This window comes from Aptenodytes forsteri, unplaced genomic scaffold (assembly GCF_000699145.1).
Source record: "Aptenodytes forsteri isolate BGI_AS27 unplaced genomic scaffold, ASM69914v1 Scaffold292, whole genome shotgun sequence".
NCBI classification, from domain to species: domain Eukaryota; kingdom Metazoa; phylum Chordata; class Aves; order Sphenisciformes; family Spheniscidae; genus Aptenodytes; species Aptenodytes forsteri.
Genome location: NW_008795435.1, coordinates 1835300 through 1860541, shown reverse-complemented (window position 1 = coordinate 1860541; position 25242 = coordinate 1835300). Strand labels below are relative to the sequence as shown.

The 25242-nt window shown below is 37.3% G+C and overlaps 1 protein-coding gene across 1 annotated transcript in view; it reads left to right on the top strand.

Moving 5' to 3' along the window:
- The window catches only part of AGMO (alkylglycerol monooxygenase), a 193181-nt gene that overhangs the window by 102123 nt on the left and 65816 nt on the right, over positions 1-25242 (top strand). The window contains exons 9-12 of the mRNA XM_009281045.1: positions 171-305; positions 803-919; positions 8269-8351; positions 9516-9621. Of these exons, the coding sequence (XP_009279320.1) occupies positions 171-305; positions 803-919; positions 8269-8351; positions 9516-9621 (441 nt within the window). The remainder of the gene's footprint in view (positions 1-170; positions 306-802; positions 920-8268; positions 8352-9515; positions 9622-25242) is intronic.

Below are 25242 nucleotides of genomic sequence, written 5' to 3'. Positions count from 1 at the left end.
TGCCTATTTCAGTCAGGTTTTCTGAACTTCTGACTGTCTTCATCTATTCCTAATTTATTCTTTTTAGACTTTGAAAAATCATTTACTTGAGAGCTAAAAATGAATAAAATATAATGTTTTATTAAATTTTATTTTACTAACAATGAAAAATTACTTGCTCTTTTTTTCAGTTACGTCCCTTGGCTCATATTTGGAACACGTTTTGGGCCACACCTGGATTCTGCGACAAGCTTTCTGTCATATTCAAAGGGCCAGGCTGGGGACCAGGCAAACCTAGACTTGGCCTTCCTGAGGAAATCCCAGTGGTAAATAGAACATGCACAGGCTTTCAGTTTTGTGTAATTTACTTGGACCTCTTAATGCTACTGGATCAATGTTAAAAACTCTACACATGCTATTTTAAATTAGCAAATTAGCAGTCATAAAGCATAGGGGAAGATGAAATGGGAACAGAAATTGAAGGAAATGAATGTTTTAGCTGTGTTTTTTTCTTTTTATTTGAAGGAAAAAAATGTATTTTTTATTTATCTTTTCATTATTCATTTCCTAAAGAGATTTTCAAAATTGTTCTATAGAGTACGGTAATTTCTGTTTTTCTTTTAGCTGTGAACGTATGCACACACACACACAGAGTTAAACTCTGTCTCACACTAGGTAGTACATAAGTTTGATAGTAGATTATCTTTATGCAATTATCTATGTCCCTTAATCTTTTTTGTGTTTGTAAGTATAAAGAATACTAAGGAATAACAGGCTGGAGCAGGTCACTGTTGAAGGCTATTATCTGTTTTGCTTCATACAGATCACCGGAAAAGAAGTTCCCTTCAATCCAAGTGTACCAGCTTATCTTAATTGCTATGCAGTTGTACATTTTGCTGTAATAATGGACTTGTATACTGAACTTCTGGGTACCGTGACTGTAAGTAATTCCTATCTTTATGAAATACATCTTATGCTAACAGTAATATGACACACAACATATTTAAATAATAAAGCACTGAGTAGAGGCTCTACAGCCTGACTCATATCTTACTTAAGCTATTATAATAATAACTAGATTCTGTAAAAAGAAACAAAATAAATGTCTAAATATATAATTATATAATATTAAATATATGTTGGTTTATATTGTTTATTAAACAGTATTTAATAACCATATTAAGTTAAGCAATTAAATTAAAAATAATAACTGTTCCATAGAAGATGTATGTGTCTGCTTCAGTTGTTAGGACTTCACGAAAGGAAAAATGTATCTCAGACTTGAAACTATGTAGGTTTTAAGATGTCAAGGTTGGTCATATTGTTAGATGCCAATAATGCCCAAGCTTTAGAAGGAAGATTGCAAAGGTCTTCTGGTGCTTGCAGGTGGGAAGCTTGGTGTCAGCATGAGTTCAGAGTTGGAGGAGCACAGACTCAGGGCAAATCCTTCTTCCAGTCTCAAACATACAACAGCATTGATAGAAATACAGCAAGGAGAGGCATGTATTTACCACCTCGCGTTTGGGCTGATGGGATCTCCCTGGTAACACGATGTAGTTCTTTCATGGATACCTGGCAGTTTCTGAAGGTGAACTATGAGGCCATCTCCACCTACAAGAAGCGAGACATTAACTGCTTCCATGGTTTCACACCCTCCATACCTTCCAACCTCCTTTTCATTCTTCCTTCCTTGATGACTCTTTTTACTTTACTAAAGCTGAAATCTTCTAGTTATGAAGCATAATTTTAATGCATCTAATATTCCCACAAATCAGTCAAAGGCCTACCAAAATACCACAAAAGTCTATCAGTTTGATAAAACACCATTTGGCCTTCTTCTTAAAACCTTTCTAAGACCTTCTTGGTTAAAGAGCAGTCTTGTTGTTGTGTTTGTGTCACCCACATTGCCACAGGCCTGCTGTCAGGGTGCCAAGGGCTCCCTGGGTTCTTCAGCCTCTGCTCGCCTGCGGACCTACCTCATCCTGGCACGCTTGCCCAGCGATCTCCGGCCCATGGCTGAGATTTGTTACTGTCCCCTGCCCACCTCGATGGGCACTGCGGGACAGCACTCTTCCCGCTGGGGCCATGGCCCTGCCCCTTTGCCCGCCACCAGCCCCCCACCCCTTCGCCAGGGAGCAGCCCCTCTCGCTGTGCCCCGATGCCTTTGCCCAAGACCAACATGTCTGAATCCAGCCAAGAGGCAGATTTCTAGAAATAAGTCTCTTTTGCGTAACTGACCGTGGTCATCCATGAAGGATTCCAGAGGATTGCAAAGCCATTTCAAAGCTTTCAGAAATCTTGTCCAAACGTTGAAGTTTTGGTCTTCCAACTCGGACATTCCTCTTGCGTCCCAGGGCAAGAATGGCAGGAGAGGGACTGCAATAATTTCTTGGGATATGTGGCAGCAGGCTTACAGCAGCTCTGGCAGGTCTGCATATACAAGCTGCTACAGCTCGGGGTTTTTTTTTACTTTTTTGGTTAGATGTGTTCTGAGTAGCACATCAGACCAGTAGAACGATGCAATTTTTGAGAAAAGTTTAAAGAGTAAGTATTTTATGTAGCATTCCTGATACAATGTAAAAGCTACCTCAGCCGTACTCTTCTGATTAATATTATTATTCTACACATCGTGTTCACCTCTATAAAGGGTCACATTGCAACCACAGGGAATTCAGAGATTACTAAGCCATCTGAGGCTTAGTCTATTCTAAGAAATTTCTGAGGACAGGAAATTAAGCGAAAGGTAAGGATAAATACCTCCAATGTATACAAGATACACAGTATACATGATTGCCAATGTTCTTGTATTGAGAAAAAACTCTGCAAGACTTTCCGGATATACTTCTAGCTTCCTACATACCAGCAGCAAGTCATATTTGTATAGGGATCAAACTGTGGGTTTTTTGTTTAGTTGGTGTTTTGTCTTTTACTTTGTTACTGTTGCTTTTAGCAGCAAGAAGTAAGGAGTCTGCTTATGAATTTTTTCCTATTTTATTCTTTTCTCTTTTTGCCTTTTTCTGGTCCTGGAAGGAAAAGTGGATGGTCCAAATTATTTTCTCTGCTGATAACTGCAGCTGTTTAATAATAAGTAATAAGGGAAGTTGAAAAATGCACCCAAGCCCCAGACGACCATTAAGTTCTTGCAGTCATGGAGGAAACATGCTGAAGATCCACCATTTATGAACTTACTGGAGAAAAACAACTAGAAAATTCTCTGCACAAAACTGTAGGGTAATAAGGTAGTAAGGATAAGAAGGAGAGCACGGGGGACTAGAAGCACCTCATCTCAGGACATAAACCTTCAGTGTGGGTGTAGAAAGTGCTGGTCCCAAGGCAGAGTTCCAGCATTGCTCTGCAGTACAGTGGGGAAGCTGTCATGAGAAGGAAGCTTGTGTATGAATAACCTTACTTGGCAAAAATCTTTCTTCAATATCAGTTTTCCACTACACTGAGTTATGAAATGTCTATGGATACAACTGGAACTTTCTGTCTGGCTATGAATTATGTCATAACTGTGGCATAGCTCCATAAATGGGGAAAGCTAACTGTTTTCCTCATTTTTAGGTATAAGTTCCATTTCATAATAGCCATAAGACACAGCACACAGCTATTACATTTCTCAAGTGATTACAGTTGCTCAGTGTTTGGTCTCACGCCCTGTAGAAGTGTTAAATTTCTCCATACATAAAGAGCAACCATATACCTTCGGTCTGAATGACCTACATTTAACTTGTGAAAAGAGCAAAACAAGAAAGAACAAATACATATTTTCCACAGGAGAGAGCATACAGTGTTTATTTTCTATATAGTGATCTGCACTACATCCAGAGAATAAAAATCACTTCTGAGCTCTGCACATCTAGATCTGATCCAAAGCTCATTGAAGAAATGGGATTTGGATCAGTCCCAGAGAGAGTGCTAGGAGTGTAAAACTGCAGTACATTCAAAGCAAAAGTCTCATAGCTCCAGAACTGCATGTATCACATAAATCAAAGTGAAGTGTACCTTAAACTAATTTTGCAGTCTTTTTTATTGTTGATAGATACTGTAACATTTACTGTGCTTATAATTCTATGAATATGTGAGCAGTTTCAATTAGACAGATAGTAGTAAGTGATAAGATAGGTCTCTTGAAAGTTGAGAACACAATTAATATACCCATTCAGTAGGACATGACCAAGTGCTGTATATGGAATATTGCTAAGAATTTACAATTTTTTTTAGGAATTCTAAGTTAAAATAAATTCATACAGACAAACACACGTAACAATACAAATTTCATAGCGTTGTAGTAGCATTCTTCATTTGAATGTCGAAGGTGTCTGATATACGCAGCAGGGCATCTGTTAAATTATGAAGTGTGGTGACATTGGTCTTAGCAGTTCTGTGGAAACACTGAACACACCAGGATGAGCAAATGCATCCATGTTATTCTTAAGGAATAAAACAATCTGAGTCCTTTGAAATATAAAAGTCAATGTGGAATCTTTCAATTTTCATCTAAATACACATTTAAAATGGCATATTTCCTTTGTTTAAATGAATTATTTTTTCATTACTGACAAAATATAAAATAATAATGCTATGGCAATCTGTTGATTACACGGCCGTGTAAACTTCTTCCCAAAATTCTAAAACCTGCTTTTTTTTTAAGGCTCCAAGATATTTTTGAAGCTTTCAATGAAATTAAAATCCAACAGAAATATTTTTTTCTGTTTCATTGCAGCCAATAACCACATTGCAAAGTTGTGGCTGACTTGTAATTGGGGAACCTGCTGTGGTCCCCCAGGCTTCTCTGTTTGTACAAATACTCCAGTATATAAATACTCATTTATTTTATATACACATCCATGCATATTATGTTTAAGTGGAACAAGGATGCTAGCACTAAAGAAGGTGTAAAAGGCACATTCTCTTCACACTGCAACTTGCAGTGTGTAGATTTAATATATGATGTTTAGTTTAGTGATATAACCCACTGACTATTTTGTTGATTTTGGTAGAGGAATGCCTAGAAAATGGATGCCTCAGCTGCCAGCATTCACTTCATAGGGTGGTACATGTTTGAAGGTAAATAAAAGAATCAAGGCAGCACTGGAGTTGTAAAGAGAGAGTTATGGAAGCAAACTAATAATGCTAAACTTTGTGCTACATGGCTGCTTTTCTAAAAGCTGTTATTCCCAAATGGCATCACGGTGTATTTCACTGCAAATTTCTTGGTAGTCTTTGACTAGGAGCACAAATAAGGGAACACATTTTTTTCCTGTATGTGAATGCGGTGCATGTATTTACAGTGAAGGGTAACTTACACCTTCTACCTTCATGGTTCCCAGTAAGGCTTTATGCCTCACCCCTCATCACTCCAGAAAGCTGAGGCCTTGGGAAGTGGAAGGCTGCAACACCGTACTCGGACATTACAGTGCCGTGCATTTGTATACATGCAAATCCAACTTGTAGTGTTAAGGACCAAATTTAGCCTATAGACTTGCTGTCTAGCTAATGGCAAGAAATAGAATCATTTGGAAAGTGCTCCGTCTCCACTGATTACAGAGAAAGCTTAGGTTAATAACAGTTTTTTAGGCACTTCGGTAAAGGTACTTAAAGGAAGGTAGAATGAATCAGCACCTCAGTTTTCTGAAACTGGAATCACAAGGAAAGCCAGGTGCCTAGGACTTGGTGACTGGTTGTCTAACGTTAGCCAGCTTGGAAACAGTGGGAGGACAGAAAAGGGTGAAATCATGCAGCTCTCTTAAAATGGAAATTGGAGACACCCTTATTCATTCATAGCAGGTACTGCTGGATCCTTCCCGAAGACAAATATTAACATTTGTTCTCTCAAAACCATTGCAGGTTCATTTGTTTTCCATAAAGTGTGATTTTAGCCATATATTGTAACGTAGCAGTTACATGACTTGCTTGAAATTTGGATTTGATGTTCGTTTCTCTTTCCTGCCTAAGGGGGATACAAAAACCTCACATTTTCTTCCTCAGAATAGTGCCCTACCACTGTGGGAACATTTTTAAGGTAGCCTGTAGAAGCTAGTGCATTGCACTGGAAACACAAAGCAAAATCACACCCACCTGACTAGGTTTAAAAAAAGGTGTAATTCTCCAACTTAAAAGTGAGGACAGTCTCTAAGGAGGAAAGTCTTGAATTCCAGTCCTAGTTCCTTGGCAAACTCCTTTATTTGACAAGTAACAATCATTGAAAAACATATCTAAGCATTTCTAAGAAATTTATGGGTGAGTTCCCTTATGCCTGTGCCAAATCGTGTTTTTCTTTGCTCACTTCTTGAATTTTTGTATGACCCAGTTTCTACAGGAAGCTGAAGTGGGAGTTGAACTTACTGTGACTAGATGAGCAGTTTAAGAACTACTCATTTTATTAAACTTAAATAGAGTCTGTGCCTGATTTTTCTGTCCAAAAATTTTGTCACTTCAAAATAAATAGCTTCATGTTAACAATGGAAAGCCTTTTAAACTTAGGATAGCTGTTGGATTTTCGCATTCTAGAAACTGAATTTTTCAAAAAGAGCGCCCTCAATTTGATCTTCTATTGACAAATTTTAAAACTTGTATCTGGAATTTGCAAATGTATTCCAAGTGATACAAACCTTGATAAAGGATTATAAGCCCATTAGAGCCTTTTTTGCTTTCTTGACTTAAGCAAGAGTCTCAACACATAACTCCTATACTGAGTCCCTCCCCGGGTTCAATATCTAGCTCAATATCCTGTCTCCTGTGGTGGCCGATAGCAGATGCACAGGGTAAGAGCGTAAGAAAAGTGTAAAGCATATCCTTTCTCAAGGATAAGTATATACAAGTAGATGATGGTGGTAGTCATCAGTCCGAGGTTTTGTAAGTTTATCGTAAGGAGGGATGGAACAGATTGGAAACGTAGCAATGCAGTAATGAGTTTGATCTATCCTGGTATAAATCTGTGCAACAGAGTGGCTTGACAGGTGTCATTTGCGAGAAGTGTGTTCTGGCTTGTAAACTGGTGAGGCTGCTGTTCAGCTCGCTCATTGCTGGGATTGTGTTTTCTTTGTTCAGTAACTGTTTGTTAAGGATATCTAAGTAGGTGCTTGTGATTCTTCAGTAAAACAACAGAAACCTACCCAGCCTGAGTGTGTGGTTTGATGTGTTTTGCAAACATGGGCACTGTAAGTTCACACAGCTGTAAAACTTGAGAATATCCTCGTGTGGCCTCCCACGCTCACAGATACTTAGCTTAGATCTCTTCGAGGAGTAGGGGCCACCACTGAAGGAAGGTGGGCATGTCACCAAGTGGGATTTATTGAAATCAGGGCAGACATTCATAGATTTTTATTTTTCTAATGCCTGCAATCTTGAAGTGCAAGATGCTGTTCATAAACCTTACTGCTATTGAAGCCAGAAAGGATTCCTATAACTCAGCAAGATCACTACTTTCGTTTTGGATTTTTTGTTGTTTTTTAAATGAAAAAACAAAGACTTTTCAAAACTAATATTTGAAAGGAAGTCAGGGAGGGAACAAGAAAACTGATTAAATATTTGATTTTCAAAGGCAGCTGTGTAGAATACAAAAAATACTTAATAAATGAAAAGAAAAAAAATCAAACTTCACCATGAAAATAATTTCTGTTTTCCTGAGTTTTGTTTATATCATTTCGATGTAAATTTTAAGGTCATAAATCCTCATGCTGCTATTCAGCCAAGTACTAACACACATGTTAATGTTTAAAAGTGTTTTAAGTCTGATTGAAGTTAATGGTATGAGTTGAAAAGTTTTGCTGAACTGGGAACCAAGTGTCGAGTTGTCATGAAGGGACAACATTAATTTTGCTTATTCTTAAATATGGTTATGTTGTCATGTCATGTGAATTCTTATTCTCACCAATGTATTGTTTTTGGTATCCATTGGGATTCATAGATGACAATTGTAAAGATCTTGTAACATAAAATGAAGAAAAAGAACAGGGCTGCTGGGATTTTTATCTAGAAATAAGTTTGCTCCCTCTTGGGTAAAGGCATAAGGGAGTCAAGTAACTTCAGGAAAACACATAGTGCAGAAGGGAATATCTTAAACATTATTTTGGAAATACAGCATTCAGGAAACAACTAAGAAGGTGGTTACTCCAGATAAGTGTGCTATCCAGAGCAGATATTTTTGTTGTAAAATTTAAAGTAACAAATTACTTTAAAAGCAGACACTAACATCACTGAGTGAGGAAGTTGAAGCTACTGTTCTGTTGGAACTCAATTTCTCTTCAGAAAATTACTCTAAATGAATTGTCTCCTTTTTAACAGACATTATCACAGGGAACTATTTTCCTGAGAATTGGCTTTATCATTCTGTCCCTGACCTCTTTCGGACTACTTATGGAGAACAGGCAAGATACAAAACGTGCTTTTATTTTTCTTCTCTCATTATGCATTATTTATCATTATATGGAAATCTCAAGTGTGTCAGAAATTATATTGATAAAGAAATATAGATACACTTGGACACATATGTTGCTGTCCGTTGACTAGAAAATAATACATGAATAGCCAGTACCTAAACCCAGGAGTGTTCCCATACCAATTAGTGGCTATATCTATATTGTCCCTTGCAGAAAAGTTATGGGATGGGCTACTCATGTCACCCTCTGTGCTTGCATTTGTTGGGTCCACATCTCTGGTTTTGGGATGCTGGCAGGCCAGTGAGGCCTGCAGGCTGTCCCAAGGCTGTTCAAGCTCAGACTGCAATCATATTGTGTCAGTCCTGTGTAGCATGCCATAGGTGTCAGATATGATGATGGTTTATGAAAAGCACACAATGTAGCTCAGAGTAGACTCAAAATCATGTGAAGGATGGTGTAGACTTAAGACTAAATTTAATCAGTATGGATTCAAATCAAATTGGATCTTGAATACACCAGCCCAGTGAGATATATACTACGGAAGTAGTCCATATGGGCACCGTGACCCTACGGAAGAATGAATAGCAGCTACAGTTTCTTACAGAGAAACTATTTTGCCCTGCCCACAGAAATGTGGAATAGAAGCTTCATTTGAGATTGAGGTGCCAGTCCCACTTTGCACCTGCTGTTCACTGTGTTTTCGAAAAGAATACTTTTCTCTTGTATGGACTGAATAGTTTATTTCAGGATAGGTAAAAATCTGTCAATATGCCAGAGATGTGTATAACTTAGGGAGTTAATAACGTGAATTAGTAAGAATTAACAGAAATAGACCGATGAAAAGATTCTGAACTACTCATGTAGCAGTTTTCAGAATTTTGCTGTTGTCCTTTTTGAGATCAAAAGACAATAGCTATATATACATGTACATTTGTGTGAGTTCATGTATAGTTCGTGAGTATTCTCACCCCCAGCAAATTCAGTGTTATAAGTCCATGTAAGATGTATACTGTAAAAACTTAACTATAAGGTTAAGAAAGATGACTTGATGTAAGTGCAGGACATCACAGACTATTTCTACATTCTCTTTTTCACTGAAGTTAACAAAGAAGAAAAGATTGGATGTTAATCTAAATTACTTCCCATTTCTAGGCCCAAAGCAGGAATTTTGGAAATCATCCGCTGCTTGGTCTTCGTAGGTGTGTACAAACTTGGCTACTTAAGGAGTCAGTTTTCTTCCTTGGGCTATGCATATGAGGTAAGACATTTATTTTGAAATGTCTGTGGTAATGACCCTAGATTTTTTATCTTTTTAGAAAAAACAGTAACACTACAAATTTATATTTTTCTTCCTTATATTTTATTATATTGTAGTAGAATATTGGGTTTTTTTCTTATCTCTTTATTTCTCACTTTTTATGATTAACTTGTAAGAAAATTATTGGGGTTTGCTACAGAGATGCCAATTTACATTGAAAAAATTCAGGAAAGTGTGTATTTACCAGTTCTTGCAAAAGTAATATATTAGTGGCCATATGTTGTGAAGGGAATAACATAAATGTGTTGCTTAGTTTGAATTGATTAACTCACCTTTCATGGGGCAAATCTGAAAACGCTTGGAGTCTGGAAGAATCTCAAATATCAAACATTTTGTTCTGTACTTATACTGTACCTCAAAAACAGACTTAGCCATTGACAAAGATAGGATACTGGACTAAATAGGCCTGTGGTCTGATTAAGTATAGTTACTTTTGTGTTCTTAAGACTTATTTTTGTCCTGTTTGTGACTTTTGCTTTTTAATCTACTTTTTTTTTTCCCAATACAGTTGATGTTCCATAATAACTCTTTTAATATGATCTGAATTAAATAACGCTGAATCATTAATATGATTCTGATCTGAATAACATTCCCAAGCTTCTTAGTGCTGGTTACCAGCAAAGGCAGTTATTAGCAAGCTTATGAACGGTTTGCTAGACTAGTAGAGCTGTTATCAGAAAGTTACCCTTTGGCTTAAAACCAGAAAAAATGAAATAAAACACTAGGGATCGAGACTCAGACCTGTTACTGGTGGAGTTCAAAATGGTTCCTTTGACTTGAAACATCTGCAAAATTTATAGCAACTTTCCTAATTGGAGGTTTCTGGTAGTGGTGCTGATTCTCCTGCTTTTCCAAGAGATCAAGAATGGAAAAATATCTTATGCTACTGTGGGTCTTTTTTGGTCTTTTGTTTTTTGTCTTTTTACCGGGGATAGGAAACAATAATTATTGGACAATATTTAAAGCTAGATAAATGCTACTAATCAAGAATTGTTTTGATTTTTCCCCATATTGTTATATTGTCAAAACTTTGGTGTATAAATCAAACAGTTCTTGAATTCCTTTGATAAGAGTCTGCCAGACTTCAACAGATATTTTAAGGATTTTACTTGCTTAAATATCAGTTGGAAAATGTTTTTATTATTTACTGAGTAGCCTACTACAATAGATAGGCTTGGAGCAAAGAATTCTAAAATTTGGCAATTAATTCTATAGCCCTTGAGATATAGCTCTCACACTTGAGATACTTGGGTATTCTAACTGAATTTGGGGAGAATTATATGTCAAAATATATACTCTAAATTTAAAAAAAAATTGCATGTACCTGTCTTGCTGAGGTGTGTGTGTACGTGTGTAAAAGTGTCTCCTACTAAGAAGCAAGTAGAAGTAAAATTATCAGATTGTTACTTCTGATTTCTGTTGTTTGTAGTGAACTCTACGGCTTCCTATTCTGTCATGAAGAAGAAAATAGAATGAAATGGTTCTTACTCTTTTCTTTACATGTATCTGTCATTAAAATATTAACTTCTTTGCCATACCTAGTTCTTTCCTACTGTACTTTCCTATCCTTTCTTCTGTCTAGTGTTGGGGTTTTTTTTGTCCTTTATATTATACTTCTGTGTTACTCTTTTTTTAGTCCCTTGTTTGGCACTGACTAGTCCATTTTTAACAAGAAACAGGAGCAGTTTCCTCACTTTTTTTTCCTTTGAAAATACGGAAAGACTAGGTGCTCCCAGTGAGACTAGAATAGATAATGCTTCTGAATGATGCCAGTAGATCAGCACTAGAGACTTACATTTTATCATAAATCAGCAAGTTTGTGTTATTAATAGCTTTTGTGATGTTTGTGATGAACGTCAAAGGGTCCCCCATTTTGATATAAATGATCCACCATCATGGGTGGTGGGCTCTTGTGCTCTCAGTGCATTATACAAATTCTGGATTCATGGTAGAAATGTTCTTATGGGTGGTAATATTGTTATAATGGGATTTATGAGCAAAAAATTCTGAGCAAAGAGCAAATGCCAGCGATTTGTCAGTTTGTGTTGAAAAGTCTTCAAATATTAATGTTTTTGGTCATTATTGACCTGATCATTTTGAGCCAGCAGATACCAGAAAGCATAAGAAATAAATAAATAAAATGTTTTCTCAGAAATTGGGTCTAAAATTTGTCCTAAAAATAGTTTCTTTTCAACATTCAGACAGGTTATCTATCCTTCCTAGTATAATAGTGTAGATAACTTCAAAAATCTTATGAGGCCCATAAACATAAGTCTATCTCCTAAGCATTTTTTTTCTTATTTCTGCTACATATGTCTAATATTTTTATCTGCTTGCTTTTCAACTTCCTTTGCTCTGTTTCTCCTTCAAATCCACTTACAATTTTTGAGAGGTGTAAATTAAACCATTTATTGAATCTTTCTGTTTGCCTTGTACATATTTCATCTTTAACATACATCTAGATTTATCTGACCTTGATCTTTTTAATGTCATATTTTCAGTACTCATAATCTGTACTATACTTAAATAATGTACTCCTTACATCTTCATCATTTTATGTTACCAAATAAACAATTCTTTAGTAATCCAGTGTTCATGAACAATAGGAATGAATGCATGACATCATGTAAAAGAATCTCTGTTGACTTATTTTTGGGGGTCTATAAATTAAGCATTTCAGGGCACTTACTTAGGGATGAAGCAGAATAAACTGCAAGAGGCATGATGGCACTACTCAGTGTGTCTAGAATTTAATAAATAATTCTGTCCCAACATTCTTAAGTTAATGATGCACATTGCAGCAGATAAATGCAGGACTGATTTTGCCATACCATCATGTTGAATAATTAGTGAAAAAGTATGTGGCTCCTGTCTATACATGTTATTTTTTCTGTGACTGTGTTTCATATGTTCATATTCCTCATGAATATTTTAGAACCGGTAGATAAGATTTCAGAAGTAAATATCCTCACAGTACTATTTGCAGGGTACTCTAACTAGTAAAAATAGGTGATTTAGACTGCAAATGATTGCATTTGGCTCATAAAAACATCTGACAATTATCAGAACTACTGCATCGGAGGAAGACTTTCTGGCTGAAAACTAGGAGGAAAATACAGAAGAAATGGAGAAAACTAGGGGAGCAGTGAGAGAGAAGAGCAGAGGAAACAAGGAGTGTTGTTTGGCAACATGTTTCGCATTTTGCCATTAAATTAGTTCTGGTGGGTGTGGAAAAAGCGGCTAACGATTGCAATTCCAGCAGGAGGAGCAGTCCTGCCCTCTGGCTCCAGCCTCTTACCCTCGCTGTCCATCTAATTGGGTCAGCCTCATGCAGCCAAAGATTTTTCTTCAGATAAGTGAGTTGATGCAACTTCCTGTGGAGCATGAAAGCATGCATTTTCTGTTCCTTGTGCTGTATGTATTTCCATATGGATAGTTAGGTGAAAGAACAGGCTCTGCTTTTTTTTTAAGCAAAAAAAAATAAGTGATGTTTGAGGAAATTTTTAGATCTTATGAGAATTGTTTCCTGGGTGGAGATCACTGAAAACCTTGACAATAAGGGCAGGGATAGTATATTTGACTGGTTGTAGACAGTAAACTGAGGAGCTAATGTGTTTCTGCTTGAGGATCTGTGCTGCCACATCCTATACTAGTTAGTTTTCTTCAGGCTGATTACTTCATGTCTGTGTAATGTGATGATCATGTGTATTACTAAAGCCAAATCATTTTCTGTCAGGCTGGGCCTGGAGTCTCCTAACCACCTGGAGGTAGCAGAAAACATTGCTTGTGTGTTCAGTTATGTGACAGTTCAGCAGGCACGATATGTAAAAATAAATCTGTGATGATGGTGCACCTCTTCAAAGTGTTTCCATCCAACTGCTCTGGTTTGGCATCGGCTAGCATATTCCATGAGCTGATTTTTGTCAAGCACTGGCTGTTATTTGACAGTAGTACTAATGAGGAGCAAGTAGAAATGAGAGCCATTGACATGTTGTTGGAACTCTTGTCTTAAATATTTTCACCAACTTTCATAGTGGCTGCAACTCAGTACTGAGAAAGACTCTTAAACTAAGGGGCTAGGAGTGAGGAAGGTGGAAAAGGAAATACAGATGTCTGTCTTGATGTGCTTGTTTATCTTTTACCTTTGTTTCAGCTAGGGCATTGTATTTGAGAGTAAATCTCTTCACCCAGACTCCTCCTGCACTGCGATTTCCTGGGCTGCCTGGCTATGAAAGCATTGGCAGGCATGTATTAATTTACAGGTAGGAAGGATAAAAATCTAGGACAACTTTCACTGGGGAAAAGAGAGAAAAAAAGAGGTTGTATACCATAAGATATTTTAAAGGAATAACTTGTTTTCTTTTCTGTTTTATGTGGGCATGTGGTGCATTAGAAATATAACCAACTTTGGAAGATATATAAAATCTTGTGCTGCAGGGTATAATTCAGCCCTTAACTAATGAAGGCAGAAATGAACTTCGTTGTGGTCAAATTGTTTATTTACTCCTCCAGAGTATCTAAACTTGGTAGATGCAGCTGTTCCAAAAACTTTTGGAGACAGTATTCTGTACCCAGTGGACTGCTTCTCTGATCTTTGATGCAATTCTGGTATTTCTTACGAGTGTGTCAGCTAATTTGTCTGGATAAAATATATAATATCTCTTTATTAAAGAACTGATTTGCACTGTATTCTGTGTTCCACAGCAGTCCCTCTTAATGTGATATATTACCACACTACTTATTTCTCCTTTCATCGTACAAAGACTCGCTGTTACCTCACTTGTTTCTTAGTGTAATTTACTAGCATTGGAATACTGACTTATGAGTACTGACTTAAAACAAACATTTACTCATAAGAACTTATTTCCACATCAACGATAGTTTTCTGCTCTGTAGCATTTTTCCTTGGTCCCTCGTTATGATCATCTGTGCCACATTTCAAAGAGCAGCATATCCCATATTTGGTTTCCATTAAGGTGAAAGCTCCATGCCCTGTACTATGATTTACGACCTCAGCATTTATGCAGTGTCTGTGCCCTAACTAGATTGGCTGGTGTATTTGAAGTGTATTTTAGAAATGAAGCTGGGGATGGAAGGAAACTCTACCGCCTTATGATAAAAAGCCTTGTCAACACACATGGAATTAAACAAACACGAGTTGTAATCTGTATTTTCTATGTTAGCTTCATTCAGAAAAGTCCACTATACCATGCAGTGTATCCCAGGGACTGGACTTTTAATATTCTTGACAACTGCCCTAAGGGGAATAATGTCCCTTAGAAAAAGTCACAGTAAAATCTGGCAGTAGATTAAGTTAGTTTCCACTTAGGTGTGACAGCAGAGTCATTACTGATTTTAGACTTAGCCAGTTTGAGAGTCGGCTTCACCACCATCAACTAAAGACTATGATGTATAGTTCCAGATGCTCTGGCCAATTGACCGTAAAATTGCTCCGCATTTCTGGCAGAGCAGCCAAGCTGGAGCTTTTAAAATCTCCACTCCCCGAGCTCAACACCCTCCCCCCTCTGCTTAAAAGCTGCTCATTATTCTTCTTCTGCCCGCTGATCTTAGCAAAAGAAAAACTTCTGGAATCAATTAGAAGTGTCTGCACTTGATGAGATTTGCACGTGAGTTCGGAATTGCGAGGCTTTGATAGTGTCAGCCAACAGCTGCAGTTTCAGGTGGTAAAATGGGGGAAGGAATTTTCCAGGGTTTATTTACAATCATAAATATTTACAATCATAAAATAAAACATAAATCAAGCAAGTTGGAAACCATCTAATGTGTCATTAAAATGAAGCCTGAATTGGGTTATATATTTATTTTGTCTGAAAAAAGTAAACTAGTGGTTTATAATCAGGATCTTTTCAATTACCTTGCAATTATTAGGCTGTATAGAGTGGTCGTAATAAAATGCAAGCTATGGTCTGCTTGCTGTAGTTTTAACTATGAAAGAGGCATCTGCTGTTACTTTTGTCACTTTAATTGCCTGACAAGACAAGGAGGTAGTCATACTTAATAGAAATCAGAAGCATGCAGTCAAAGATGAAGCAAAGGTGGTACTCTGAAGACAGAAAATACGTATTCACGTATACTGCCTGAAATTTTGCATTTTGTTCTGTCAACATTCACATTGATAGTTGTAAAGTTTATTTTCTGACCCTTCTTATTCCAAAGCAGTTAGTGATTGGCTTGTATCTGTATGCAAAGTTTGCATTTTAAAGATAACAGCCATGCCAAATAAAATTATTAATGTTCAATTACACATCTGAGGGTGTCTGTAAGAATGAAACTGTGCCATTTCACGTACGTTGTTACTAATTTGCATTGCAGACTGGTTTGGTTCATAAGTCAAAGCATAATTTTTCTAAAAGCCAGTAATGCTACAAACCCCATCAATCTGCATTCTTTTCTACATCATAATAACACATGGATAATAGCAGAAAACTCCATACCAGTGAATTGCTTTACTGATACTAATCCCTGGTGACAACTGCGATACTCCACATGGGTAGATGTTTCTGTCTGTGTAATTGCAGTTCCAGTACAAGAGTATTAACTGACATTTTTTTTGTTAATGCACAAATGCATATGTTTGTTTCATACCTGGATTTCTTCTGCAGAGGTAGTACTGTTAGGAAAACTGTGGAGGCTAATTTTTAAATTTTTTTTTCTCCCTTTAAAGAGTTTAAAAAAGCACTTCCAGTGAAGGAGCGCTCAGAGAATTCCTTGTTTGCAGTATTAGTCATCTGTGTAAGCACAGAGGCACCTCTGCATCACAACACAAGCATGGCTGGCTTACACTGGAGTGAGAGGCAGGCGCAGAGACGGATTCCGCGCCGTTTGGATTCTGTAAGGAAGATGCAAAGGCAGTCGGAACAGACTCGTGTTTCCTATGCTTGACAGAGCCAGTGCTTACTGATCAGTTTACACTCTTACACATTTTATGTTCAACATGATTTAAAGTGTAGAGTAGTGTAAAGCACATTGCAATCTCTGAGTCAAAGGCAAGGGTAAGATGTGATTGCTGCATCTTGAATGAAAGACACTGGCTTACTTGCTGAGATTTCCCATCCATGCACATGGCGGGGAGAAGCAGAAGATACCTTCTGCATCCGTCAGACTGTGTCCTCCAACGGTGCTGAGCACCCCGTAGCGGGGAGCCTTCCAGCACCACGCTGCACGGCCGGTGCGTGTGTGTGCTCTGTGGTGTAGCTGTCTTTAGCCTATCACGCTCACCCACGTGTAAGTGTTTATTAGGACAAGCTGATATGCAAAATTAGTATTTTTGCCACTAAAACTATTGCAGTTGGCGGGTGGAATTGTCCTAACCTTAAAGAGAGGAGAGCTGTGCCTGTGTTCCCAAGACCAAGGCAGATGGCTTAGTATGAATTTTGTCCTCAACGTGACAGGCAGAGGGATTGAATTAGCTTTTAGGAGATGACAACTTTAATAAAGCTAGCTATTTCTGATGTGGAATAAATCTGGGTTTGGCATATACAAGGTGACCACAAAGAACCAGCCTAGTATTTAAAGCATTTTGGATATTTTTGTCTCACAATATTTAAATAGAGAAAATCCAAATGTAAAAAAGACATGCAGTCCAGGGTTACCCAATTTATATGTCTTGCAAGGGAGATGGAGGTACAAGATTCTTCTTTCCATAAATGTCCATTCCCACTTTTGTAACAGTGAGCAGAACATGGCAGCTGTGAAAACTTAGCATTTCTGGAATAGAATGGCTGTGTAGGACCCACAGAATTGGGTTGTAACATAGGCCATTGGAAAGCCAAATCAATAGCTGTATTTAGGAAAGCAGAAATTAACTCAAAATATTCTATAATATATCTTATTAGAACTGATGATTTAAAAAAAAAATCTTTTGCGCAGTCTATTTTTTCAGAAGCTTCTTATGAACAACAAAGAAGGAAAAGCACAATAAAAGTCGAGCCTCTGTTTTTCTACTAGCAGCACCTGAAATAACCACAAAGACTGAAAACTAGTTCATGACATCTGGGCAATTGCATGCCAAATTCTAACCAGCCAGTGCCTCTTGTCTAAAGTGGGAAATAGATCAATAAGATAAAATCTAAAGCCATTATCTGTGCTGTGATTTATTTTTTTATTACTGTCTTGTTATATCATTCCTTTGTATGAGTTCTGTTTTCTACGATGTTTAGAGGCAGGGAATATAGAGAAAGCAACAATGCTATATTTATTTTTATATTTGGGAATTACACAAGGCAAAGAGAATGTTTTAAAATTTCCTTCTCCTGCCAATGCCAAATAAAAATTGCCTGATGAAAGAAGATTAGCAAATGCTATGTTTAACAACTGATTCCCAAATGCAGAACACACAAAACGCTTTGTATGTTTAAAAGTTGGAAATAGGTGTTATGGGAAAAAAGTACATGTAAAGCTCTAGTTATCACTTGAAACTAAGGCAAAATAATGCAGCAACCCCCTATGGAGTCTGGGAGTGATCACATCTGTCCTGACAGAATTAGTTTGGTTTATCTTCATGTGGAGCCCATGAAATGCCTGGAATAGGTTGTTTATTTTGCTGATTGGAAGCTAATACACAGTTGAAAATGCCTGGGTTTAGTTTGAACATTTCAGCTTTTATGGAGAAAAGGATGCTATATTTTGTCCTTAGCTATTACCTGAATTAATTGCACATCTGCGTATGACTATAAATCTCTAGATATATTTATTTCTCTTCTTGTTGGCTTCATGTAAGTTGACTACAAAGAACAGTCAGATATTAGGAAACAGTTAAAAGCGGTGGTTAAGCAGGATGTTAAGAAACAGAATCTGGCCATTAACTGCATTGTTTTATAGCTACATGTCTCCATACCTATCTCCATTTTCCTTTGTGAACAGTTTAGTTAGATTATAACATCTTAGGGCAGATACCTGCCTTTGTGCATACATAAAGGGCCTGCCTCACTTCTGTGCACTGTGTAAGCAGTGAATAGAGCTGCCATCATCCTAGTTAAACTCCTAATCATTTATTATTCCTGACTTCCAAGTGAAGCCTGTTAAACAGTTGCCTTGTTTAGAAAACTGGGGGGTTAAGTATACATATTTTTTTAAGTTCTCTGTTGTCTTCAGCTGAGTATGTTCTAGCACAGTATGAGATGCATTCAGGAGTCTAATTCTAATATCTTGTTGGGCCGTCTTTGCTTTTAATGAAAGTGTTGGCCTAAACTGAGTCCATTCCAAATGTCTCCTCCACGCTACGTGTATGGATGGTAATTAGCTTCTGGGGTTATCTGGGCCTTATTAAAATGCATCCCCAGACCATAAAACATGTAAAAAAGCAGGGATTCAACTGTCAGACTTGTAAATTGGACCAAACTATATGTTACCAAGATATCAACAATGGAGGAGAGCTTCATAAATTTTAAAAATCAGGGTACAACTGGCTAGAATTTGCCATGCCCTCTGAATAGAAGTCTAACAAAAGGCTGACAAAAAATGATATATGCTTTTATATGTTTTTATTTTAAAAAGCACTGAAAAATATTTGAGACTTTTCTAAATAAAAGGGTCCAATTTTTAACTTTTCCTTTCTCCCTCTCCTCTTCCTTTCTCCCTCTCCTCCCTTTTATTACTTTTGTTTTTTTCTTTCTATGTGTGAAAAAGGAAAAGATAATAAAAGGAAATGAAGAGGATTAATATGAGGACTTACACAGAGGAATTAATTTAAAAACTTGAAAAATAAAAAGCAAAAAAAAAAAATTACTCATGGGGAGTTTCCAAAAAGAACGATTTTAACCAGTTTTAGCAATTGTGTATTTGCATCCTAGGCCAAGGTTTCTGATCATATCTATTATGCTCCAAACAGACTTGTTCATACCATTTTATGGCCCTCTGTCGGTAACTACACAGTAGTGAACATATTTTGTCCTATTCCTGGTTTCGCGGCAGGGATAGAGTTAATTTCCTTTCTGGTAGCTGGTACAGTGTTTTGGATTTAGGATGAGAACGAAGTTGATAACGCACCGATGTTTTAGTTGTTGCTAGGTAATGCTTACACTAGCCAAGGACTTTTCAGCTTCCCATGCTCTACCGACTGAGAAGGCTGGAGGTGCACAAGAAGCTGGGAGGGGGCACAGCCAAACTGGCCAAAGGGACATTGTGCATCACTTGCTTTGTGTATTATTATCATATTATTATTATTATAATTTTATTTCAATTATTAAACTGTTTTTATCTCAACCCACGAGGTTTTCTCACTTGTGCTCTTCCAATTCTCTCCCCCATCCCACCGGGTGGGGGGGAGTGAGCGAGCGGCTGCGTGGTGCTTAGTTGCCAACTGAGATTAACCCACGACACCTATCAATGTGCCGAATATTTGAATTGGTCAGTAAAGACCCACAGCTGTGTTGGAATGCTCAAACTGGCATAGTTCAATGTACTCTGCCCCATTGACTCAAGTAATAGAGAGAGCTGTAGGAAAACTTTATTTCCTGTTTCACTAACCAAATCAAAATAAAATAAAACGTAGAAAAAAATGAAAACCAAAAACCTGTGGGTTTTTTTCCCCACCATTACAAAATAACGTTAGTCAAATGCCAGAAGAAAGTAGTGCCTGAAACAAAAACATCTCATTCAAACTTCTCCATTTAAAATAAAAAGTCCTCAACTTGCTGTAAGTTCATTAATCTTGAAATGACACATTTCAAGAAATAAATTGTTTGATAAAATTGTCCAATCACTACTTCCAAGAGTAGAGAGAGATTAGTGAGTGTTTTGTCTCAACGGCTATATGAGGATTTTGCTGTTATAAGTAAGAAGCTTTCCATTAGCAGAGAGAAACTGGATATTAAAAAAGCAAACACTGTCAATTTTTAACACAGTCCTTGGTATTGGTAGAATATTAAGGCCCGAGATTCAGATCAGCTTTTTCACACCCTGATTTTTTCTGTCATTGTACATTACTCAAAGGTAGCTCACTTGCAACATAATTTTAGAGTAAGAAATTCTCAGTAGAGGCTACACGAAGATCTTAGAAAACCCTTTCATAGTTTGAAGGAGAGCTGGGTTCATCTATGCGGGGGGAAAAAAAAGTCTCTGTTTTACATGTATATGTGGTGCATAGCTATCAATGAGTTACATCAAGGAACAAGAAACAAATATAAATAATAGCACGGTATACTCTTATATAACTTTATTTCCCACTGTAATGTGAATTTATACAGTGTTGCTCTGATTAAGAACAGTGATAGAACAAATATAGTCTTATAGCCTTAATTTTTATATAAATTGATGCCATTTTAACTTGATGTTTTTTTGTATCTTATTGGACTATTTATTGCCTTCTAAGTATTTACTAATTTCTGCCAAGTTCTTATAAAAAGTCTCAATCCACTAGATGAATCAAATCTGCTCCTTTCAGTGATGTAAAACTGACAGGTCCACTCCTGGCTAGTGGAGAGTTAAGAAAGAGGAAAACAGGTTCTTCAGTGGATCCAGGTTTATTTTTTTGGCTTTGTAAACTCTGTGGCTTTCAGAACTTATTAGCATCAAATAAAAATCAAAAGCATCAGATTGCAAAACTAACAAAAATAATAGCTGTGAAAGCAGCATGCAACCAAAACTGGTCCATTTTTCCTGGACAGTCCACATAAAATCTGCCCAACCAACTACTTTACATCCTCTGCTTTTTTATTTTGATCTTTGTGTAGATCAAATTACGTGGTCTTCATGATTTTATTTTGCTTTGTAATGTGCAGTAATCCGTACTATTAAACTCTACCCAAAAGCATATTACAACTGTAAAATCTGCATGTGTTAGACTGTGTGTATTTGGGCATATATGCCAGTAATTTCAGAGAACCCATAATACATTTGGCAGCAGAGATTCTGATTCTCAGAACTGTCTGTGTGTGGACAAATGTTTGCCTCTTGGCTTAGACAGAGTCTTTAGAATGCAAATCATCTTTGGAAAATTGTGGTTGAAAGGGAACCGTGTTGTTAGCTTAATTGCTAAGAAACTGAAGCTATGCTTAATACCTTGTAAAACAAAGGTAGATCTTCTGCTGAAATCTAGCTGTTTGAAGGAAAACTCAGCTAAGACACGTCACACTTTTGCCTCCAGTCCAAGGTGTGGTTGTCTTTGGGGAGGGGACTTGGAAATTGGTGACTGTAAAGTGTATTATCAAATGCAACATTATTCTTTGTTGGACAGAGTATGCATATTCAAATATTAGCCAGGTTAAAAGTGGAGTGGAAGAAAACAGCGTGGGGGGGAAGGCAGACACGACAGACCCTCTCCGGTCTATGCAGGGCACAGCCGGTCCAAAGGGTACCCGTAATGATCTGGGAGACAGTTAGGGTAAGGATGGAAAGTAGGGAGGATCTGTACATTCTCCCAAACTCGTTTTATTACTTCCTTTGTGAAGGAACTGGATGATAAGAAGTTGCTTCTGTGATCCCACCCTTGCAATACAGTAAAATTCAAACTTTACAGGGAGAGTGGGAAATGAGAGAAGAGCCTTGGGTTTATACAGCATTATCTGCATAGCTTATATTACATCCTTCCAGTCCAGCTGCCCTGATTTCTAAAGTATTTAGTCATGTCCTTGCAGACAGATTATCTCTTTGTAGTTTGGGGACAAGGTCGAGGAACCATGGTTGGATATACTAGAGGCACATGCTAATCTTATTTCCCCAGTGCTCATGAGTTCCTGAATCAGTGATTTAAGCCTAAATGTGATGTTGAGCTGTTTTGTCCCAAACTGCAGAGGAGACATTGCTATTGTTCATATTCATTAGTAGAAGTTTTCTCCCTTAAAATTTGTATGAAGTCATCAAAACCGCAGGTTCAGCTAATGTTGTACTAGTGCCAGGCAAGAATGCCGTATGACTTTTCTCCACCATCGTTTCCCTATTACAGCTAATGCAGTCCATCTTACTGAAACCAAAAAGCTATTGCCGGTACACCTCTTAAATTATTCTCAAGCTGCCAGCTGTGCCATTTGACTTTGATCCTTTCTTTCATGGTAATTGTCATGCTGAAATGTAAAACTAAAATATATTCTGCTCCAAGTGCCACCTTTTCATACTTTTGAAGGATATTCGTCTTCATGAGATTTCTGCAGGTTTTACGTGCTATTAATAGTCTTCTCTATGTGCTATTGCTGCCATCAAGTGTAATTATATAATTATGCATGTGTAACTATTCATGTACAGTAATTTTTAAGGAATGCCATCTTTCTGGAGCTCATTCTCATCCAGCATTTTCATGCTGCTTAGCTTAAAAATAACACTTAGCATTACATGAAACACATGAAACACCTCATTGTTTTATTTTACTGGGAGCTAAAAAATTGAAAAATTCTGGTTGAATATGCACTTTGAAGTACGTTGCTGAACAGAAGTATAGATTGCCTTGTTATTAGATGAAATTTGGTAGTTTAGTGACTTGCTTTCCTCTTTTGTTTTGCTCTCACTGTTAAGTTAATTGAAAAAAAATGTGGAGTCATCAATGTAAATAAATCCCTCCATTAATGCAAACAATTACATTCATCTTACAGGTGTTATTACATGCTAAGAAAAACAGCTCTAAAATACTCTTCTGGCCAATCTGGTTTTAAAAAAATGCTTTCCAAATATGAAAATTGATATTATTTCTGTTTCAAAATATTTAGAGATGAAAATACTTTTCAACTGTTTATTTAGTGCTTTAGGGATCTCATTGTCAACATTTGGGTGTTTTTGACCTTTGCTGTATTAAGGACGTCCTGAAGCACCTTGCTGTCCATTCACTGTCCAGTAGCAAATCAGTATTTTAATGCACTCATGAGAGGCTGGACTGCAAGTAGCAAAATACTTCATCGCTACAATCACTGTTTGCAATGTACTTCTTAAGAGTAAATATTTTGTTTATTAACTCTGAAGTCAAACTAGTTGGCATCCAGGTATTCTAACAGCTGTTCAAGGTGCTGTCAAGTCCCAGAAGAAAATGATAGTCCTCATCCCAGGCACATACAGTGTAAACATGAGATAAAAGGCAGCAGATGGATGTGGACAAGCATTAGGACCATTGGAGGAGAAATCACAAAGTATTTCTATGAAAATTGAGCATGTTGATAATGGGAGCTAACAGAATTAGCTCAGGGAACAGAGAGAGATGCTGAAAAGATCCTTAAAATGTTGAAAATAGCTTACTTTTGCAAAGGGAGCCAAAGGAAATGTACATAGAGAAGAATGACATAGCCCATAGCCCATACTCTAAGACACCCATTTATTTCAGTAGCATTCTGGGCGGACATCAGTGAGGTATAAAGTTTTTGGCAAAGAGAATTGCTATATCGGAGCTATGAGAAGACAAGGGCCTGGATGAGAATCCTAGATGCATGGATGAATAGACGAATTATCTCAGGTATGTTGTTAGGAAAGAATCTGTGCGTGTGGTATGGGGAATCTCAGGAGAGATGGGAATCGAAGATGATATATAAACAATGATGATGATATCTCAAATTATAGGGAAAGGAGGAGGCAAAATTTAGTTGGAAGCAAAGGAGATAAATAATGTAAACTCTATTTAACCTAAGCTGACAATCAGACACACAATAATATTGGGAAGGCTGCAATTTAGTTGGTGGCGGCAGGGGGATGAGACCTGGAGAAGAGAGTGGGATCTGCATAGAGATGATAGAATTTGTGCTGGGGGTAATAATATCAAGAGGAGTACAAAAGCGGAACAAGGACAGAGCTTGCACAAAAACTTGGTGTATCTGAGCTGTACATGATGGCATAAAAACTTGATGTATCTACTGAGCCCTACATAATGGCATAAAATAAACTTTATTTATACAAGATCTACACAATAGATCTTTTGAGTAAAAGAAAAAAATATAGAAATATCTTTTATTTAAAGAAAAATGTCCAAATATACAACAGATGAATAGATTTATCCTTGCTGAGTTCACAGTGGTGAGACTTTTTTTTTTCTTTTTTTTTTTTTTGGAGCACATGAAAATGAAATTTTCTGGCAACTGGGACCAAATGTGATCCCTGGTCATACTGCAATAGAGTGCTCTAATACTACAAACAGACTTTACTACTGTCAGAGAGAATTGACTAAGGATTCATCTGTGGTATAGCAATTATTCAGTCACCAATGTCTTCTGCAAAAGCAGGAATAAACTGAAGTAGTGTTGAGAATGCAGTAAACAATACTTGTGACAAATCAATAGCCAGAGGAATTAGAGATCAGGGTGCTAAAAAGGAGTTAAATCTTTGCCATTAGCTGTCCTGGTTGGTGCACACAAGAACATATAGGCACCTGCCTTTAATCTGGGCAAAACTTCATGTATTAGCTCTCTTCATATGAAAAAGGGCCCTCTAAAATAAACCTTAGTATTTACAAACATTTCCAGAAAGAAGGAAAGAACAAATCTTGACAGGCTGGATCGATGGGCTGAGGCCAGTGGTATGAGGTTCAACAAGGCCAAGTGCCGGGTCCTGCACTTGGGTCACAACAACCCCATGCTGCGCTACAGGCTTGGGGAAGAGTGGCTGGAAAGCTGCCTGGCGGAAAAGGACCTG